Here is a 21,635-nt window from a genome sequence, read left to right on the forward strand (position 1 = left end):
AAGGAGGTAGTTCTCTGGCATTCTCCTGAATAGTTTAGAAATGGATGCCTCTGACATCTGGTAAACCTTCAGCACCCCCAAGAACATGCTAGCAAGAGTTTCCCAAACCCACTTCTGGGACAGTCACACTCTCTCCTATGTTCTGGGGCTTGTCTTTGCAAACAGAACACAAGGATCTCTAGTTCCAAAAGCTACTTCTTCCTTGAATCTCTTTTTTTGTTCTAGATTCTGAGAAGGTGCAAGGGTTTACAAGGCTTTCCCTCTTCCAACTCTCTGACCAAACTTCTACAAAACCAGTGAAGTGCCAAAGTGAGTACTTTACTGTCTTCACTGTCATCTTCCTTAGGCTCTAAATTGGACTCCTGGCTGACCTGAGAGGAGGGATCCTAGTAAACAGACCAGAAAGAAGGCTGCTCTTTTTTTTTTTTTAGTTAAGTGATACTACCTTGTCTCCACCTCGCCCATTTCTACACAGAGGCCCAGTAACTATTTAGGTCATTTGGTCTGTTTACTAGGGTTTTATTTAACTTCTTTCACAAAAATTTCCCAGTGTCCAGATTCCTTGACAAATCTTTCCACACTAGCAATTCATTTGCACTAAATGAAGCCAGGGTTTCAGTCCTAGGCAGAAGCTCTCTGGGGCAGAGGAAGGGTTAAAAAAGACCTGTACATGAAGGTGTTGTCCTGCAGTGATTCCAGGCACAGAAATCAAATCCCAGACTGCTGGCTGCCTCCTGGGCATACAAGCACACACCACCCAATGGCCAATTTTCCAAGTTTTTATTTTTGGTAGAGCCAGTTGACGGAAACAAACCAAGAACAGTTATATAAAGCTTTCGTTGACTCTGTATTGTTCTTGGGTTCAGGGAGGACCTGTGCTCAGCCTCCAGGACCAGATGGCTCCGGCACGTGGAAGCCTGCTAATTCTGTATCCTAAGGTGCGACCCAGCCCCACACCAGCATGGGGTGCCACCACATGGCAGCAGAAACCTCCGGGACAACCAGAAACAAACTGCTAATTCTGCTCCTTACTTAGTTTTAATTAACACAATTTTGTCTTATATATATATTTTCAGGCATATAAAAGAAATGGCATTAGTTGCAGCTAAACATAGGTATCAAAGGCCACTCAGAGAGATGGAAATGTTTGGAACATTTGGAGCTGTGCTTTGTCATATCTTCCACCAGATGACAGTGTTTTCCTAAATATAAGAAAGGGAGCTGAGAATGAGGACAGCTACAAAGGAACGTTTCCACCCTAAAGAAAAAGCAGCGGTTTCCTGAGCCGCTCTCAGAGGTTCCTTAAACAAATACCCTTGCCCAAGCAAGTGGGCTTTTCAGGGGTGACAACATATACTCTACCGGCCACTGTTGCCCATAAATAAAGATCTGGCTGCGGGCGATGTCGACTCTGTTCCAGGCTAAAGCTAAGCTCAGTTGGTCTGGGGCCGAGGCATTGGCTCCTGTGTGTAGATAAGTAGGAGAGAAGAATGAGAGAGAGAGAAAACAGCACTCAGTTATTATACCAAGAAGACCCACTCCATCGTTCTCCCATCCACCCCCTCTTCCTGGAGAGCAGACTTGGCTGTACAGCAGGGGTTCTTATACTTGGCCCTACTGCCATTTTGAGCAGGATAGTTATCATGTCCTATATATTGTAGAATATTTAGCAGCATCTCAGGACCCAGCAGATGCCAACAGCACCTCTCCCACCAAGCCATGACAACCAAAAATATCTCCAGACATTGCCAAACGTCCCCAGAAGTGAAGGGAGACAATATGAACCCAACTGCTGCTCTACAGCTTTGCTAGTCAAGGCGTGGTTCACAGGGCAGCAGCTGCAGCATCACCTGGGCACTTATTAGAAAGGCAGAATCCCAGGCCCCACCCCAGACCTACTAAATCAGAATCTGTATTTCAACAAGATCCCAGGTGATTCCTATACATGTTGAAGTTTGAGAAGCCTGCTCTATAACACATTTTGTTTCTGCTGGCCAATCACTGGTTTCAAGGCATCATTTGAATTATATATTGCATGGTGATGGTGCCCTTGTCAAGAAAGTGAGCCAGCTTTAACACTCTATTGAAAAAGAGTTAAGAAGATCTTTTAAGACAAAGGCAAACAAGTGGCTGAGGTTTACTTTGATTTGTGAGTAGAAACCACTGAACAATTTTTCAGTTTCCCATTATTCTCCAGACTCTGTCACTAGATCTGCACTGTCTACATGTGGCTATTTAAATCTAAACTAATTAAAATTAAATTAAAACTTTAATTCCTCACTCATAGTAGCCACATTTCAAGTGCTCAATAGTCGCATGTGGCTGGTGGCCTTTGAATTGGACAGTGCAAGTAAAGAACAGTTCCATCATCACAGAGATGGTTTACTGGGACAGAGCTGGTCTAAATCAATGTATCCTGTCCATAAATGCAACCTGCCAAGCAGCGGGATGTGAGATTGAGAATGAAGAGAAAAATGGGCTACAGTCAGAGGATCTGAGTCTGCCATTTCACTGCTGTGTGGCACTGGACCTCTCTAAGCCACTGTTTTATCATCTATAAAATGGGGACAATAAAAGTTATCCTGTTGGGCTTCCCTGGTGGCGCAATGGTTGAGAGTCCACCTGCTGATGCAAGGGACGCGGGTTCGTGCCCCGGTCCGGGAAGATCCCACATGCCGCGGAGCGGCTGGGACCGTGAGCCACGGCCGCTGAGCCTGCGCGTCTGGAGCCTGTGCTCTGCAACAGGAGAGGCCACAACAGAGAGAGGCCCGCGTACCGCAAAAAAAAAAAATAATAATAATAAAGTTATCCTGTTTACCCAGCTGAGATGTGAGACTGAAATGGGATTATATAAATGAACTCACACGTGAACAGGGTTATTTCAATTTATCAATATCCTTGGTGCACTGAGCAAGACACATCCCTAAATATTTGCCAGACTTCATGCTGCTGGATGTCCCACCTCCAGGGGAGCAGGATAAAGAGATGACACTCTTTCCTGCATCAGATGTTTTCGAATGGCAAAGTATTAGGCACATCCACATGTTATCATATGTAATGTCCCAAATAATCCTGGGAATTTGGTCTTACTGTCTCCATTTGACAGATGATACTGAGGTCCAGAGAGGTTAAAGATCAAACAGCTACTAACAGAGGGTAAACAGAATAAGCATTCATTATGCCAGAGGTGAGATTCAGACTCAGTGAGTTTTCCCTTCATTTTGTCCCTGCTGATTCTGATGTTTGTGAAGGAAGGAGGGATGGAAAATGCTGATGCTGCCCATTCCTCTGGGTTCTTCATCAGTGGAAGCCCAAAGCAAGGAGCTGGGGATATGGCTGCTGTATCAGTGATTCCCAATCTCTGCTGTACATTAGAATCACCTGGGAAGGTTTTAAAATATGCCTGTGCCCTGGTTGCACCTCAAACCAATGGTATCAAGGTGCCTTGGGTGGCGAGCCAGGCGCAGATAGATTTTAAGATCTCCAGGTGTTTCCAATGTGCAGCAGAGTTTGGGGACCACTGTGCCACATGTTTCTTTCCTCTGCTTACCCTAACCTCTTCTCTCTGGGCTTTGAGATAATGATGTGAAGAATTAGGTAAGTGAAGTGTTCTCTAGATGACCCCTTCTCAAATTTGAGCATGCATAAGAATAATCTGGAGAGCTTTTTAAAACACAGATTCTTGGGCCCCACCTCCAAAGATTCTGATTAAGTACGTCTGGGGTGGGACCTGAGTCTCTGTATTTCTAACAAGCTCCCAGGCGATGCTGAGGCTGATGATCTAGGGCCACCCTTTGAATAACAAGGCCCTAGAGAGCTGCAGTGCTATGTTCCCTTCATAGGTCAAAGGGTCAAAGAGCATTTCTATTCTGGTGTCCAGATATTGATGGGTTCAGTATAAATCACATACTTGTAGTAAATTAATTAGGAATTAAATTAATTGGAATGATAAATATTAATTCAGTTTACATAGGGATTTTTCCATTAAGAAAAGTATTTCTTGTCTCCTCAGGTAACAGCAGGGACTGCAAGCTCATACCAGGGTAACTGACATGCATAAGTGATAAACAGGAATGTGTCAGAACGTACTGTCAACATTTTGAAGGAGAATGAAAAGTGAAGGCTCAATGGAGTTGCATTTGGAAAGGTAGCACTTTATGCTAACTTCCAGCTAAGGAAGCTTAGCTGCCCTATTGGTCCTTGCTGACCTGCTGTAATGGTTTAATCATTCCCTTGCCATTTGTATGCCACAAATTTGTAGGTCACCCAAGTCAATAGTAGCCACACAAATCTGAACAAGAACACATAGCAGAAAGCAGTCACTGAGGTCAACGTGAGCTGCCTGAATGTAATCAGGTAAGTGTCAAATGAAAGCATGAAACTGATGAGTCTTGACTTTTCAAAAATTGAAAATATATCACTCAAGATTGGTGCTGGGTGACAGTTTGAATCAGTGGTTCTCAGCTAGGGTAGCCAACCACTCTAGTTTGCCTGGTATAGTCACAGTGTTAGCACTGAAATTTCTGAATCCTGGGAGACCCCTCAGTCCTGCACAAACCTGGATGGCTGGTCACCCTATTCTCAACTGTGGTTGAACACTGAAATTTCCTGGAGAGTTTAAAATATACTCATGCCTGGGATGTATCCTCAGAGATTCTGATTTAACTGGTCCTGAGCACTGCAGTTTTAAAAGTTTCTTAACAGCTTTTAAGAACTAGAGGTTCTTAACGTCATTTACACGTTAGAATTGTGAAGACAAGGTTAAGAACCTCGAGTCTAGATATTATATGGTCATTCATTCACTCATTTATTTAGTTATGTATCAATTCAAAGATATTGACCTCATGCCTTCTCATATGGCAGGCACTATGCCAGTATGAAGACCAAGGTGAATAAGACAAAACCCTTTGTCTTTTGAGAGCTTACATTCTAGAGAAGGAGAGAGGTCTGTAATTAAATACACTATTTCATGCAATCATTCATTTATCTGCTCAATAGATATTTACTGAATACCTTCGGTGCCAGGAACTGTTTTAGCACTGAATGTCTGGTGGTGAACAAGATATCTAAGGTCACTCTTTTCACATAACTTACTACTTCTAGTGGAGGAGTGGCACTCAGAAAATAAATGAATAAATGAATTAATAAACAGTGTGTGTAAATGCTATGAAGGAGCAGAACGTTCAGAACGTGTAAGTGCTATGAAGGAGCAGTGTCATTCCCAGGATATATGGGACCTGTGTCTATATAAAAAATTTGAGTCATTCCAAATCAAAGTGGCAGCAACATTCTGGCAACCCATTTCATATGATCCCAGGACAAAAGTATTGTGCCAGTCAGCTGGAGTGATCTGCTGGCCAGGCTGCCCTCCTGAAACCAAGGCTGGACATGGAGCCATTGGATAACCTCATAGCACAAGTCTGGGAGTACTTTGGGGCATCTGGTTGATCCTGTATGGGAAACAGAAGTTTCAAAAATGCCCTGAAGTATTGAAATGGGTCTGGGGTCTATGCAGGTCCTGGTGTCAGCTCAGTCCCTGCCCTCCCCACCGTATGGTACTACAGCCCTAGCTGGTGCGGGATCCCTGGTGGCCATGGAGAAGGCCCTTGAAAGCACAGGTCTAAGGATAGTACTGATAATGATCAGGGTGGTGGAGCTGCTCTGTTAAAATGAGTGAACGGGAGACCCGCCTGAGAGTAACACTTGAACCGAGACCTAAATGATTAGAAAAAGCCATCATGTGAAGAATTGGGGGGAAAACATTCTGGGAAGAGGAAACATCAAGTGCAAAGGTCCTGACATAGAAATGAAAACAAGTAGGTATAAGACATTAAAATATGGTTTTATTATTTCCTCTTTCTGCAGGTAATCTTCCCTGCATAAGTAATAGCCACACCTGGTTTTAAGGGATTAGTTCACTAGACAAATGAGAGGAAGAAAAGTGTTCTAGCAAAGGGAATCATGTATGCAAAGATTGGGGAGTTAAATAACTCAGTGAATTTGGAAAATTCATGGGAAGACATTGAAGATTCAATGCTTGGGGTATAGTGTGAGTTAGAAGCAGAGAGAGATGAAGCTAGAATAGAAAGACATAAATAATGTGGAGGAGTTTTGTTTTATCCTGAAGTCATGGAGAAACCACTGGAGGACTCTGTCTCAGAAACAATGCAGTCAGATTTATGACTTAGGAAAATCACTAGAGCAGTGTGAGGATGGACTGGAAGAGCAGTGGACTGGAGAAGCAGTTAGGAAAGTTTTGCAGCATTCTAGGAAAGGGATAATGAGAACCTGAAGAAGCAGCTTTGATGGAGGGATATTTAGAAAGCAAAATTGATAGGCTTGGGTAAGATTTAAAGTGGGGAGCAAGAGAGAAAGAGAAGTCAAATATGTTCCCCTGTCTCCAGCTTGGGAACCCAACTGAGATTGGCAATGCAAGATAAAACAAGCGTTTGGGGGCAGAAGAATTTCATTCTTTAAGATGTTGAGCTTAAATGCCTGTGGTATGTCCAGGTGGGAATGACCAGAGGCCACTAGATATTGAGGTCTGCGGCAGGGGAGGAGTCAGGCCTGGAGATACAGATTTGGGAAACATTAGCATGAAGGTGACAAGAAGAAGACAGCAGAAGATGGGTAACTGAAAAACCAATACTTAAAAAGTATGAAAGTAAAGCAAATGTTTAGAAAGAAAGCACACACACACACACAAACAGAGAGATAGGAAGAGAACTGGAGACCATGGTGTCCTAAACTATGGAAAGAGAAGTTCTCAAGAAAGAGGGGATGGTCATTAGGGCAAATTGTGCAAAGAGAGCAAGTGAAAAGACTGGTCTTCCTTCTTCACAACTCTTCTCATTACTGAGCACTAGCTTATGCATCTATTAGTTTATTACTTATTTCCTTCACCAGAATGTAAACTGCAAGAGGTCAGGGACTGAGTCTTCTTTATTCACTGTTGTATTCTTAGAGTCCAAAACAGTGCTTGGCACATAATAAGTGTTTAATAACTATTTTTTGAATGAGTAAATGAACCCAAAAGTGTGCACTGGATTTGGCAATTAAGAAGTCCTTGATGAAACCAGTGTGTGTACTGTCAGCAGAGTACGGGAATGGAAGCATGTCTCCTAACTCTTCCCTCAAGGAAATTATGATCTAATAAGAATGGAGGTGGAGTGGAATAAAAGGAGAGATATGACAAGTATACAAATCTCTGAATCAAAGAACAAAGTGGTAAGTTCTGTAAAAGCTATACAAATAAGTCTAGAGCACTTCTTGTCAGTTAAGTCAGAGCAACTTTAAGGAGGAAGTAGAATTTTCTGAGAGATGGGGAAGGATGAGGGAGACCTGAACAAATGGAGTTTGTGGTAGGCTGAGTGATGCCCCCATCTCTCAAAGATGTCAACGTCCTGATCCTGGGAACCAGTGAAGCTGTTACTTTATATGGCAGAAAAATTTTGCTGCTGTAATTAAGATTTTGAAATGGGGAGATTGTCCTGGATTATCTGATGGGCCTTATGCAATGTAATCACAAGAGTCCTTAGAATAGGAACATAGGGGGATCATAGTAGTAGGACATGTGAAAATGAAAGCAACAGGGTGGATTGATGCAAGGTAAGAGCCACAGTCAAGGAATGTAGGCAGCCTCTGGAAGCTGAAAATGGCAAGGACATGATTCTCCTCTGAAGCCTCTAGAAGGAATATAACCCTGCTAACACCTTAATTTTAGACTTCTGGCCTCCAGAGTTACGAGTATATTTTTGTTATTTTAAGCCACTAAGTTTGTGGTAATTTGTTATGGTACCAATTCTCAAACTTTAATGTGCATATGATTTACCTGGGGATCTTGTTTAAATGGTGATTCTGATTCAGTTGGTCTGGGCTGGGCTCCTAATTATGTTTCTCTAGACAGCAAGCATTAATTAGTTTTCTATTGCAATCATGATAAAATTAGTGCATGGGCCCTTTCTCCCTTTCCTTTCCTCCACCATTCAGTTTTAGAATATAAGATTGTATTTTTAGTGTTTTACTCTGTGCTGTCAAATACGCTTATATTTCTTTTACTAATACTAGAATTGTGTCTTAAATTATGTTCCTTAGGCAAAAGGCATAGATATAATAATGGGCAAAAAGCCTACCAACTTTACCTTCACCCTTTTTCCTCCTGTTAATTTTTTTTGTTGTTATGTAAATGGAAAGTAACATTTACATTCTGTTCTGTTACTCAAATTCCCATTTTTATTTTTAATCTTAGTTCTATTAGATTCTAGTATCAATGCTCACAATTAGTGATTTTACCAACCAAGCATCTCTTGGTTGGTAGCTTGAACTCTCCAATAGTTTTTTTTAAGAGGAACTTAAGGGAACAATACTGCCAGGGTTCTAGACCGTTTTAAACTGTTTTGTTTTGCTTCTTCAGTAGTCATTGTAGTTGAATGACATTGATTCAATATAAAATCTATTCCTCTATGGACTCCTGGCATTGAATGTTACTGTAAGAAGGTCTAAGGCCAGCTTGATTTTCACCTCATAAAAGACTTGATTACTTTTCCTGGTGGCCCAAAGTATCTTTTATTTTTCTTTGACGTTCAGTAACTTTACTAGGATTTTAAGTATGGGTGTTGAGGATTCTGAATCCATTTTTTTCCTAGCATAACGCGGCCCTTTCAATATCCAGGTCAAAGTTTTAAAAATTTTGAATAAAAAAATTCTTAAATTATATTTTTAAATTAAGTAATTATATTTCAAAATATTTGTTCTGATCCGTTATTTTGGTTGTCTTCTTTGGAGTCACCAAGTATGTTTATGTTGGATCTCTTTTCTATCTTCTATAAATATTTTCCTCATTTCTATTCTTTGTGTCCTGCACTGGGGTTTTCACAATGTGTATTTGATCTTGTACCATTTTCCATTTCTTCTGCAATTCTGTGATAATTTTATTTTTTTCCCCCTTTACTTTATTCCTGAGTGCTATTCACATTTTATCTCCTCTTGCTGCCTCACCTACTCTTATCTGAATTTTGGTATTCCAACTCTGAAGTATTTCTTCATAGATAAGTGCTTCATTGAGATTTAATTTTTTTAAAGTTCATGGTAAAGTATTTACTCATAATGTTCATCTGTTCCCTGGAAACATTTTTATAGAGTATTAGTCTTCTGTGAATACATTTTGCTCTTTTGTTATTTTTTTCTTAGAATAAATCTGTATGCTAATTCCTTTTTTATTTTTTATCATTTAGTGAGTTGGGTTATAATGGGCCCAGGGTAGCATTCCAGGCCAGTTATTACTCACAGCTGGAAGGTTTTCTTCCCAGCTACCATGAAGGAAAACTCTCTCCTGCAAACATGGCTTATCTGAATAATTCCATATGTGGCTCACCTCCTCTACTTATATGTACTAAGTCAGGAACAGGAGGGTCTCCTGCCACCATCCAACTCCATCTTGTTCTTGCACATGCTGTTCCAGACAAAGGAGAGAACTTTGTACCTTAGGGTGTTCCTCACATCTAGGAATTACATTTTTGTTGGTGCTTTCTGAGGACTGTCATTGCTGGTTTCTCTCTCCTCAGCTTTCACCCTTTCCTCCTACAAATGTCCCACATATACAAATATTTTGGAATTTTTCCTAGTTTACCATAAATGGAGTTTGTTTGCTGTTGTCTTCCTTTTTCATTATTGATTTTTGAAGCTTTCTAGGAAGATAATGATAAACTTATGTTGCCAGGTCTATACTGGAAGTCCTGAAGGATTTTGTAGGTAGAAGAGTGTTTTGATCAGATCTTTGCACTAGCAGTATTCTTCTAACTGAAGCATAGAAGATGGATAGGAATATGTTCAACAAGAAGCAGGAAGATCCCTTAAGAGGCCATTGCAATAATTCAGATCAGAAGTCCTGAAGGCCTAATGATACTGACTGAGCAAGGAGGGAAAAGAAGGGATAGACATAAAGGAAATTATGGTGGTAAAAATGTCCAGAATTAACAAGAATTTGCTCGAACAAAGGGAGGAAGAACTTGATGAAGGCTCTGAACCTCGATAGCCAAAAGGATGGCTGTTATATGAACATAAATGGTAGAAATTAGCTTTTTGGGCAAAGAATTTATTTTCATTTATTTATATTTATTTTTATGATAATTAATTTGATTGAATTTGACTACCAAGGGAGCAGGGAGGGAAGCTAGGGTTGGAGGTGAGTCTGGAGGTTATTCATGCAGATGTGCTGTTTAAAGTTATGGTACTTTTAAAGTTTGACAGAGGCAGAGTGAAGAAGTAAGAGGGTTTAATGAAAGAAACAAAGGAGTAGTCAGAAAGGCAGAATATTCAGTATCTCTGACACCAATGAAAAATAAAAATAACTGCCATCATATATACAATTACATGCTAGGCATTTTATATGTACTATCTCATTTAATGCTCACAAAGATCTGTACAGTGAATATCTTTATCCCCAGTTTGTAGATCAGAAAACGGAGGCTCAAAAATTTTGTGAATAGAATATGTAGCTAAGCTTTTTGAGATTTTCAGAACTATAGTACTTACTTTTTAAGGAATTAAGAGGGCTCCTGGAAGTTGTAAAAAAAACGAGAAAGCAGAAAATGGCTGTCTTCCCCATATAGAGAACTTTAGAAAACATCTTGTCAACATGTAGCTTCATGTCATGAAATGAACATATTTCCAACAAAATTGGAGAACGTAGGGGCAGAACTGTGTTGAGTATTTGTCCACTCTTTCTTACCTTGATTTTGAAGGATCTCTACTCACTAAATGTTATTCATAGTACTTACTACTAAAATCATTTTTAATTTATTTTTTAAAATAGATTTTCTTACTTTGGGGGATCAGAAACAAGACGGCCTTGTTATATTTATCATATGACAGTGAAAAAAGCTTTTTAAAGTATACTCAAATAGATTCTATTTTATTCAAATTTTTATCCCCAGTCCAAAACACTTTGTGAGCCCCTCTTATGGGTCAAGAACTGTTGGTTGAACTAAACTGAACACAATGTATTAACCCTCAAAAATTCCATCCCTCTTTCTTTAGGACATACCATATAAACCACCCGAGAAAATGAAGACATGATGCTGCTCAGCCTTTGGAATAATTTTGAATCTGTCAATGTCAGTATGAGCGGAAAACAAAACATTGTGTAACATGTTTTAAGATTTATTATAAGTCCTGTGTTAACAGTTTGTGTGTCTGCTGCTCTGATTTTAAAACACATATGTATATAGATAGAGAAGTTGGCATAAATTTTGTTAAATAGAGCAACTATAAAATTTTAAAAAAAGAAAAGAAAATAGAGGTTCAGAGAGGTGGATTAACTTGTAGAACTAGGCTTTAAATTGAGGCCTTCCCTCAAAATAGAAAAGAGTTGCAGTAAGAAGAGCATAAAGACGACATCATCAAGTCACTGAAAGCTGTGTGAATAAATTGGCTGGGATAGAATATGGAATGTAAGAATCTGCAGAGTGAGTAAGTAAGTCAAGAATTTAGAGTGAGTGGAGGGTGAGGAATGCTGGTAGAAAGGCAGGCTACCTTTCAGAGTTTGATGGTTAAATGAGAAAAGTAGGATGCTTCCTTGAGGGTCCTGGTGCAGAGGAGCCAGGTCTTCTTAGGTGACAAGTACCCGGAGCGTGTTTATAGCAGAAGGGAAAAAGCCACTGGTGAGGGAGGCATTGGAAATGTAAGAGGAAAGAGCAAGTGCGTGATGGTTGAGATCCTGGAGAATGGACGCCAGGGAGTAGTTGGTTTTAGCAAAGAGAGGTCTTCAGGGAGACGAGGAAAAGCAATGAGGCTGAGTGAAGAAACATATTCATGAGAGGAAAAGAAGAGAGCTTAGATGAACCTAAATACTGTAAGTTAAGTAAGAGGGGATAACATCTGCTGTGAGTGAGAGGAAGTGGGGACTTGAAGAGAAGGAAGGAACATGGAGAATGTGTCTTGAAGAATGAAGCAGTTTTGGAGCAGAGTTAGAGCCCACTTGAGGTAAGGCATCCCAAATATGTCATGGCACCAATGGGTACGTGTTGCAGGCAATATTTATTTAGGGACTTGAGCATCACTATTAGGGAAAGTTATGTTTTGTTTTGTTTTTTATTACCCTGAGGGTCACTAAACACTTCAATGGGTTGTAAATAGAGCTGTGGACTCTCTTTGGGAGAGTTTCCAAATAAAAATGTTGGGTGAGTCATTTGACCTGGATAGTTAAGCACGGATAGCTGATGGACTGGGTGGTGGTGGGAGAGGGCAGGAGGTACTGACCTTGCAAGGTCTTAGTAGTGCACTGATTCTGTGATATATAGGATGATGCCGCCCATCCCTATATTAATTGAGGAACATTTCTTCTTGCTGGGATCTTTGGGCCTTTCCTTGTCTTATCTAAAGAATCTTGTCTGGATTAAATATTCTTCCCAGGAATTCTATTCATTTCTATCAATTTACTTTACTGGTAAGTTTTGCAACTAAATGCAGTAAGTCAGTGAAAACCCATCCATCCATTCATTTAAAGACTTCAGATTCTCTACCTACATGAAAACCACAAAGGTGGAAGGAAAGTAGTTGAAAGGCCCTGCCATGTGACTTGGTTGCTAGGATACACCTTCAGTTATCTCTCAGAGTAGAGACATGACCTAGCCTTGTGAGCCTCTCTTAGGAATGCAGCTGCTATGTTGAGAAAAAACAAATTAAAGGCTTGAAACACACACATATAAAGTATGTGAGGTCTGTGGATAATTATTCTTTGCTCTATTTTCTTGCCTTGAATGATAACTATCTCCTCTTGGTAAAAAAACTTCAGGTAGACTCCCAGGAGAAAGTTAAAAGGAATCAGGAAAAATTGGATTAACTTTAGCTGAAGAAATTCGGATTTGGCTTGTAAGAGAAAACCCAGACAGCTGAGTGAAAGAGCCCTTTGTGGGGAGATGGAGTTTTCTTTCTTGGTTTATCTTTAGTAAGTAAGAAAGATAATAATAACTAATATTTCTTTCATGCTTAGCTTGTGCCAGGCACTGTTTCTAAGTGTTAATGTATTGAATTCTCACAACAAGCTGTGAGGTGCCATTATCCTCATTTTACAGATGAGGAAACTGAGGCACAGAAACTTGTCCAAAGTGAGATGGCTAAGAGGTTCAGAGATGAGATTCAAACTCAGGCAATCTGGTTTTAAGAGCTGAACTTTTCTTTTTTCTGATTCATAGAAATTTAGAACATCATACCTACAACAAAAAGGGAAGTAGGCAAACAGGTTTTTGCTTCCTTTATCACAAAATAACCCACATTGCATTAATGAAGTAAGCCAGAATATTCTCTAATGCCCTATGATTAGGTCCAAAATTGACAGTAAAATGTTACTTAAAATTCACATATCAGCTTCTTTAATTATTATTATTATTATTAGTCAAGCCATTTGGGCTTGAGGTTTTATTTATTTATTAAAAACATCTTCCCCCAGTTTTACTGAGATATAACTGACATAAAATGTTGTACTAGTTTTAGGTGTACAATATAAATTTTGTTAACATCTATCACCTCACATAGTTACAAATTTTTTTCTTGTGATGAGAACTTTTAAGATCTATTCTATTAGCAACTTTCAGATATAAAATACAGCATTGTTAACTAAAGTCACCATGCTATACATTACCTCCCAAGAACTTACTTATAACTGGAAGTTTGTACCTTTTGACCACATTCACCCATTTCACCTACCCCCACCTCCCACTCCTTGCTGAAATTCTTGATGTCTTCATTTCACTGCCTTTAAGGGCTGACTTTAGAGAAGAGAGCTGGATCCCCAGCTGTTTTCATTTACTCAACAGATTTTTATTGAATTCCAATTATCCATCAGCCTTTCTTTTAGGCCCTGGGGACAACAAGGTTGAACCAAAGTTTCTACTCTCAAAGGGGAAAAAAAAAAAAAAAATATATATATATATATATATATATATATAAAATAAATATAAATAAAATAAATATATATGTAATCTCCTGAGTCCTCCTTTGGATTCTATTATTGAGTCTCTTATTTTGGATAGAGTCCTTAGAAGACTACCTAAGAGTCATGCCAGTTTTTGAAGTGACCCAAAATGAATTCAGTGTTCTTCATTTCCTTTGGAACAGAAAGGATTGGTCCACAATTGGGCTCCATCCACTCTACCCTACCAGCTCCACTCTACCCTACCAGCTCCATTCATTTCAATTATCCCACCTCTACTGCCACCCCTTCCTGATAGTCATAAATAGGAGTTCTCCATTTGAAAGTCTCATGCTGAAACAGAGCAGGACCCTATGGTCCTTTCCCTACCATGTCCACTGCCTGCCTTTCGTCTGTAGAAAAACTTTAGTCAAAGAATAAATTTAATCAGAGAAGTGAGAAAATGCAGAAGCAAAGGAAAACAGTCAAACAGGACAAAATAATATAAGTTTAGTCATTAAGGGACTTCCCTGGTGGCGCAGTGGTTAAGAATCCGCCTGCCAATGCAGGGGACACGGGTTCGAGCCCTGGTCTGGGAAGATCCCACATGCCGCGGAGCAACTAAGCCCATGTGCCACAACTACTAAGCCTGCACTCTAGAGCCTGTGAGCCACAAATACTGAGCCCGCATGCCACAACTACTGAAGCCCACGCGCCTAGAGCCCATGTTCCGCAACAGAGAAGCCACCGCAATGAGAAGCCTGCACACCGCCACAAAGAGTAGACACCGCTCGCCGCAACTAGAGAAAGCCCACGCACAGCAACAAAGACCCAAAGTAGCCAAAAGTAAATAAATAAATTAAAAAAAAAAAGTTTAGTCATTAAGCAAAGTCAAGGACCTTTATTTTAGTTCCTCCTCAAGGGCTATAAATACTATTCTGAGCCATATCCTGTGAGCTGTTTTGTAGATACTGAAACCCCCACCAGGTAGAAGAAGTGAACTACATGATGACTGGACTGTAGCCATGACATAAGCTGCCACAATTCTGAGAACTGGGCTCAAAGAAATGGAAACAAACTGACCGGGAACTGAAGACTAACTTTACTGAAAACATCAAGATGACACTGATCAGACCACAGCATGACCAACTTCAAGAGGACTGGCAGAACTGACTGTGCTGTTTCTGCATGTGGCCCCCTCCCTCCGCCCATAAAAGCTCTTGCCCCCTGATTGTCAGTTGCAGGGAGTCAGCCTTTGGGCAGGACTCCACCCTCCCCCACAGTTGCTGGCCTCTGAAATAAAGCAAACTTTCCTTTCCACCAGCCTTGCCTCTTTATCGGCTTCAGAGGGACAAGCAGCCTGACCCCACTTTTGGATGAATACTTATAGAACAGTGACTTAGATGATATTTTTGTAAAAGGATTCTCTTTTGCAAAAGGGCTTATTCTTTCCTTAATTAGGAATGTACAAGTGTGTCTAAAGTATGATACAGTTCAAAAGATACAATTTACAAATACATTGTAAGGAAGGTACTGATTGGATAAGATGTTGCACACCTGTACAGGCAAAAGAAACCCTGTTTGGACATTCTTATATCCTGTTTATTTGGAGGCTCTGATTTTCAGTCTTAATAAGATTTTTTAAAAAGTATCTTCTTCTTACAGACTCACAGACTTGGAGAGCAAACTTGTTGTTGCCACAGGGGAAGGGTGGGGGGTACGGATGGTAGTCTGGCATTGACATGTACACACTGCTGTATTTAAAATAGGTAGCCAACGGGGACCTACTGTATAGCACAGGGAACGCTGCTCAATGTTCTGTGATAGCCACAATGGGAAAATAATTTGAAAATAATTTGAAAAAACTATCTTCTTCTTGATTTTAAATTCCTCTGAAAAAATAATTGGCATACTATTTATTTTGGATTTCTCTAGGCTGTTTATTCAATATAATAGGCTTAGTATTCTGAACTGCAGAGGCGCATTTCAAATGCTGCCTCTATAATAAAACTTCCCCTGAACCCGCAGTCTCTTTCATTTGCACTTTTTTAGCATTTTGTTTACATTTTACATTGGGGTGTGTACTCTACCATATTTTAAGACTTTGAAGACTTCGTAGCACTTAAGATAATGCCTTCTAGTAGGTGCCCCAGTGATTAGGCTGTTTATCCCTGATATTACCTGGGGGGCTTGGAAATGTTACTTATCCTCCCAAGACCGAGTTTCTTCATGTTAAACAAGGTCAACAATATCTCCCTCAAGGGATTGAGGATTAAATAGAATAACAGATGAAAAAATTGTTGTGTTAAAGCACTGTGCAAATATTTTGAGTGTCTTACATTTTCCTGACAATAAATTTAACAGGTTAATAATAATATTTTAATAATTTTATCAGGTTAATAATGCCATTGCCATGTAGACACTCCTGGATGGAGAACAATTACCACACAGAATACCAACTGTATAGTGAAACAGTAATTCTCAGTAATTACTGAGAACAGTAATTCTCAGAATTAAGTACTGAGGTCCCTAAATTATCAAGGGCTTATATGTATGTCAGAGTTGCCAATGGGTGTTAGGAGTGGTTTTACAAAAAAGGATCTTCCAGTTTCCTCACTGGAGGATGAAGACCCCAGCCACCAGCATGCTGGGAACCAAGTGGAGGGCGAAGGGCTGGGGTCTCAGCATCCAATATCTATTAATTTATTTAGCACCCCCATTGTCAGTTCTATAGCCTAGCCCTCACCTTGCGCCTGGTGTCTCCTGGTGCAGAGAATATGTTTTACCCTCTTCAGAGAATAAATCTTTGCTTTTTGATTGGAGAGGGTTTTGGAGTGTAGGGGAGTCTAGGGGGGTGGATATGGCATTCTGGCTACTTCTTTAAAAAGGCTCTGTGTGCCCCACTTTTCTGGGCCTTTTGAAGTGTAAGTCAGCTTGGTATTAGCTTAGTATTCAGTTTTCTTTGGTGTGTTATTTTCCATTCTTACATTGGCTTTTCATCTTCCAGGTCTAGAAATGGCTTACACCACTTCTGATCATATCCCTTTGGTTGAAGCACAGTCACATGGTCCTGACCTCTCTCGAAGGAAGGCTAGGATATTTAATCTTCAGTGTGCAAGTGGGCTTCCCTGGTGGCGCAGTGGTTGAGAGTCTGCCTGCCGATGCAGGGGACACGGGTTTGCACCCCGGTCCGGGAAGATCCCACATGCCGCGGAGCGGCTGGGCCCGTGAGCCATGGCCGCTGGGCCTGCGCGTCCAGAGCCTGTGCTCCGCAACGGGAGGGGCCACAACAGTGAGAGGCCCGCGTACCGCAAAAATAAATAAATAAATAAATAACCATTTACTCTTGTTTTAGAGGGATTCAGTGGAGACTAATAATAGTAGATCCACGTATTCAGTGGACCATATTTAACTAGGAATCTGTATTTTTTCTATACATCAAGGAAAGCTTAGCCACCATTTATTGTTCAGAACATGTAAAAAATGGGGGTAGTCCTTAATATCTGATCCTGGCCATAGAGGCTTAGGATGCAGAGCAAGTGTTCTGGACTCAAATAACTTGAGTTCATGTCCAGACTCCATCAATTTCTAGCTGTGTGACCTTGGCCAAGGCAGCCTGCTTGTGCCTCAGTTTCCTCAAGTGTAAAATGGCTAATACTGATAGTACCTGCCCCACTGTAGTAATGTGAGAATTAAATTAGTTAATGCTTGTACTATAGTAAGGGCCATATTAGTTGTTATTGTTACATGTTTTACTATTGTTATCACTATTACTTTTGTTATTAATGTAAACTATTCATTTTGGAATCATGCTCTTACCAATCTGCATGGTTATATAATTCAGAATATTCAATAAGTGATTTAACTAATGTCTGATTCATTGCTCTCAGGCAAGTCAAGGAAGAAAAGGTATAATTCTACAGCACTGCTGGGCAGTCAGCAGTGATGATGTCTTCACAAGCTGAGAGCTGCTCAGGAGCTTTGGGTTTTCAATTAGCTTAATGTGCACGTGGCTTTGTTCCCGTGCCAATCCTGATGCATGAGGGAGCTGCAGAGTGAAAGGTGTTTACCTTTTGTGTAACAAGAGGCCAAGGATGACGACATGTGCCTCCAGAACTGGCTGCATGATGCAGGGAAGGAGTAACAGACCCGGACATCTGCAGACCTGGATCCCAGTTCCCCTTTGTCTGAACATCAGCAGAGGCCTCTCCCTATCCTAGACCTTTACGGTTCTATCCAGCTTTGTAGTTCTACAATGAGACAATATTACGGACACGGTCATAATCTTGAAAATCTGCTACAAATGGCCTGCCACAGCTGCAGACCTGGGGGCCGATGTTCACAGTTCTTGCAAGCATTTGAGCCTACTACACATTGTAACTTGTACTGCTGGTGATTATGGCCCTGGAGCAAAGAACATCATACTCTCATTTTCTGATTAGAGACATAAGTCCAAGCCCCACTCTCTCACTTACTACCTACATCAAAGGAGCCGAAGAAATCACTCTCTCCTATGAGTTGGCACCAGAACTCTGCTTAGGAAGGAGGCTGTCTTTGTTTGTAAAAATACCCTGCAAAGCTGCTTAGGGTAGATGAGCCCTTCAGGGCCAGGGCCAAAATGTCAGAGAACAGGGATGAAATGCTCTGTTTGAAGGACTTTGTTTTACTTTTAGAAGGGAGCATGAAGAAGAGAACAGTGGGAGAAGAGGAGGAGAAGACTGTGAGACAGTGTGACATTGGGGAAGTCAAGGGTGAAGGATCCATGGAAAGTCCCTGTGTGAAACAGCCAAAGGACGTCAACATTGGAGATGCCTGCTGTGCATTATTGAGAACTTCTCTTCCATCCCTACCTACTTTTTTAGAAAAGTCTACTATGTCTGTTAAAAGCTTTGTGTAAGTGAATTTTGCTTTTTGTTTTGAAACTGTGGCAAGGCTGAGTTTTACATTTTGCCTTCTGTGATGAGAAACAGAAATAACACATGTGGAATCAGGAACCTGAAGGCAGGGGTGACCAAGAGAACTCACATTTTTCAGGAATTTGCAGAAATCCTGGGGAGGATGTGGAATTTGCATTTCTGTGGATCACTGAGTTGAAAGGTTGGAGTCCACCTCAACGAACTTTCAAGGGGTAAGGAGGCCCAGTTTATGTCTAGGTTGTTTATATGACTTTGGCCAGTGACTGATGGGCTTGGGACTAAACTTCACTTCTTTCAATCAGTGGACATTTATTGAATGCTTAGTGTATGTCAAGCATTCTTCCTGGTATTGGGATATGAAGGCAAAGAAGACATAATACTTTTCTTCCGGAAACTTCCTAATTGGAAGGTGGGTGTTGTAATCAGGATGATCACTCTTCCCAGTTTAACCTGGACATTCTTGGTTCATTCTGCTTGTTCTGTCATAATTATCTGTACCTCCCACTTTCATGCCCCAGAAGGCCCAGTTTAGAGATAAATAAACTGGCAACCATTCCACAGAGTTGTTATAAAGATTAGATGATAAAACTTATGCGAAAATGCTTTGTGAATTGTAAAACGTTACACAAATAAAAAGATTAAGAGATTTAAGTTCTTTTATTGCATTCTCCTATTAGAGACAAACAGAAATGTCCAAAATTGCTATCTACCATGGTCTCTATTATTGCTCTGAGATCTACTTGGATATGCAAGAAAATAAACTTGCCAGAAAATTAACTTCATTTTAAGGCAGCTTAGCATGTGCTCAACCATTTTCAAGATTAAATTTCTTTTGTGGTCTGTTCTGGTTATTTACATGTATGCTCAAGGGTGTTGTTTTTTCAAATTTATGTGTCCTTTCAAAATTAACATTTTATGATTCTGTTGGATTTTGGACATGGGGGACATCCTAATCCCCTAGGAATTTTTAAAGCCTGTTTTAGAAGGGGAAGAGTATCAACGCACTAAGTGTTCAGTATTTACCATGAAGAAGGCAGAGTGCCTGCCCTCAAAGAGCTTCCACTGTAACCATCTCATGCATCCCTTTTAAACCAACCCACATGAGAAAGGTACAATTTCCCTTTTCACAGTTAAGGGAACTGAGGCATACAGAGGCTAAATAATGTGGTCAATTCTACAGCCAGCAAAGAACTAGGAGATATATATATATATATATATATAAACTTATCCCAAAGCCTGTTGATCATTTATTCACGCATCCAACAAATATAACATACTGAATACTGACGGTGTGCCAGGCACTGTGTATATGTGTATATCGTCATGAGTAAAACAGATGTGGTCCCTGTCCTCATTTCTAGTTTGGCATCATCATCATCATGATCTGTCCGACCATCTTTTATTAAACAGAACTTTCCAGGTACTGTTAAGTGCTTTACTTCCATTATTAATTACAATTGTTACAATGACTGTAAGTGAGGTATGATAATTATCTCAATTTTACAGATTGGGAAACCAAGCCTCAATGAAGTAAAGCAATTTGTTCAATCAGGGAGTAGTGATGCTTTGAGTATGGCTGTAATTCTTACCATTATAAGGCCCTTTATTGGTGGTCTCACTGTGGTAAGTACTATTCTGAGGGGTTGGGGTGGTAGTGGAGGATGGGGTGGATGGTGTCTAGTGGGGAAAGCCTGGGACGATTTGGTCTTCCCAGAATCATTTTTTCCTAAGGGACAGACTTTGGTCTTGGGGAAAAAGTGTTAAGAATGTAATCTCCTTTAAAATTTTTGGCAGAAATAATCAAGTACAGACAATTAAAACTGAAAAGGTTATAATGATTATAGTAATAAATAACAATATATAGTAAATAATATTCATAAATTGCATATTTAGGTCTACCTGAAGTGAACTGCATGAGAATGCCTTGGGAGAATGTCTGAACCCTGATTAGTATTCATTTGACCTAGTTTCCATTTTTGTCTACTGAGTGAAGAATTTATTCCACTAAGGTGCATGAGGTGCTTGCATGTGAGGTAAATCTGACACTCTTTTGACCCTCAGTACTTCTTTTAATACAACTGCAGAGACGTGTATATTTTTTAGTTGCTTTTGGTCTTCTCAGCACTCTTTCCTCCTCTACTTTCTGGCTACAGAACCTCTTTTTTGTGTTGTTGGGAATCTATAACTCTGAGACTCAGATGAAGCTGATCCCATCTTGTATTTCATGCTTACAGGGATTCTCCCATCTTATTTGCCACGGTGATGAATTCAGGGATGGGCACTGAACCAAGACAAGCAAATCCAAATGCTCCCTGGGACTTCTCATTGTAAGTACGAGGAAAGATGGCTCTTTTGAATTGGGGTTTGCTCAGTGGATTGGATGTGAGCTTGGCACTGCTGATCGCTGTTTTGCATAACAAGTGTACAGACTAACGTCTAAGAAATGGAGTATAGACCCTGATGACACCATTTGAGTCCTGCATGCTACTCTGCCTGAACTCACTTCACCCTCAGACTTCCTGGCTGTGTGAACCATTTTATTTCTTTTTGTTTGAACTAGGTTGAACTGTGTTTCTATCACATGTAACTAAAAAAATTCCTGGTTAAGTCAATATTTCACCAGAGGTCTAATCTTTAAAAATAAAACAAGTGTCAGACTATACTTTTTCTTCCATTACATTAGGTTAAATTGTGGGCATTCTAGTTTCATCATTAAGATATTGTGCGTGCAGCTAAGATCATCTGGCAGTTGAGGGCCCTGGTAAGTGTTCTGAGAGTTTTAAGGAAGTAGATGTCCTGATCTGTTATCA

The 21,635-nt window shown here is 40.3% G+C and overlaps 1 protein-coding gene across 33 annotated transcripts in view; it reads right to left on the reverse strand.

Moving 5' to 3' along the window:
• The window catches only part of TRPM3 (transient receptor potential cation channel subfamily M member 3), a 798,781-nt gene that overhangs the window by 102,312 nt on the left and 674,834 nt on the right, over positions 1 to 21,635 (reverse strand). For all 33 annotated transcript variants that reach the window (XM_029202614.1, XM_029202612.1, XM_029202616.1 and 30 more), the window contains one exon: positions 1,363 to 1,463. In XM_029202614.1, coding sequence (XP_029058447.1) covers positions 1,363 to 1,463 — 101 coding nt within the window. The remainder of the gene's footprint in view (positions 1 to 1,362; positions 1,464 to 21,635) is intronic.

This window comes from Monodon monoceros, unplaced genomic scaffold (assembly GCF_005190385.1).
Source record: "Monodon monoceros isolate NGI ecotype Baffin Bay Population unplaced genomic scaffold, NGI_Narwhal_1 Super_Scaffold_5, whole genome shotgun sequence".
NCBI classification, from domain to species: Eukaryota; Metazoa; Chordata; class Mammalia; order Artiodactyla; family Monodontidae; genus Monodon; species Monodon monoceros.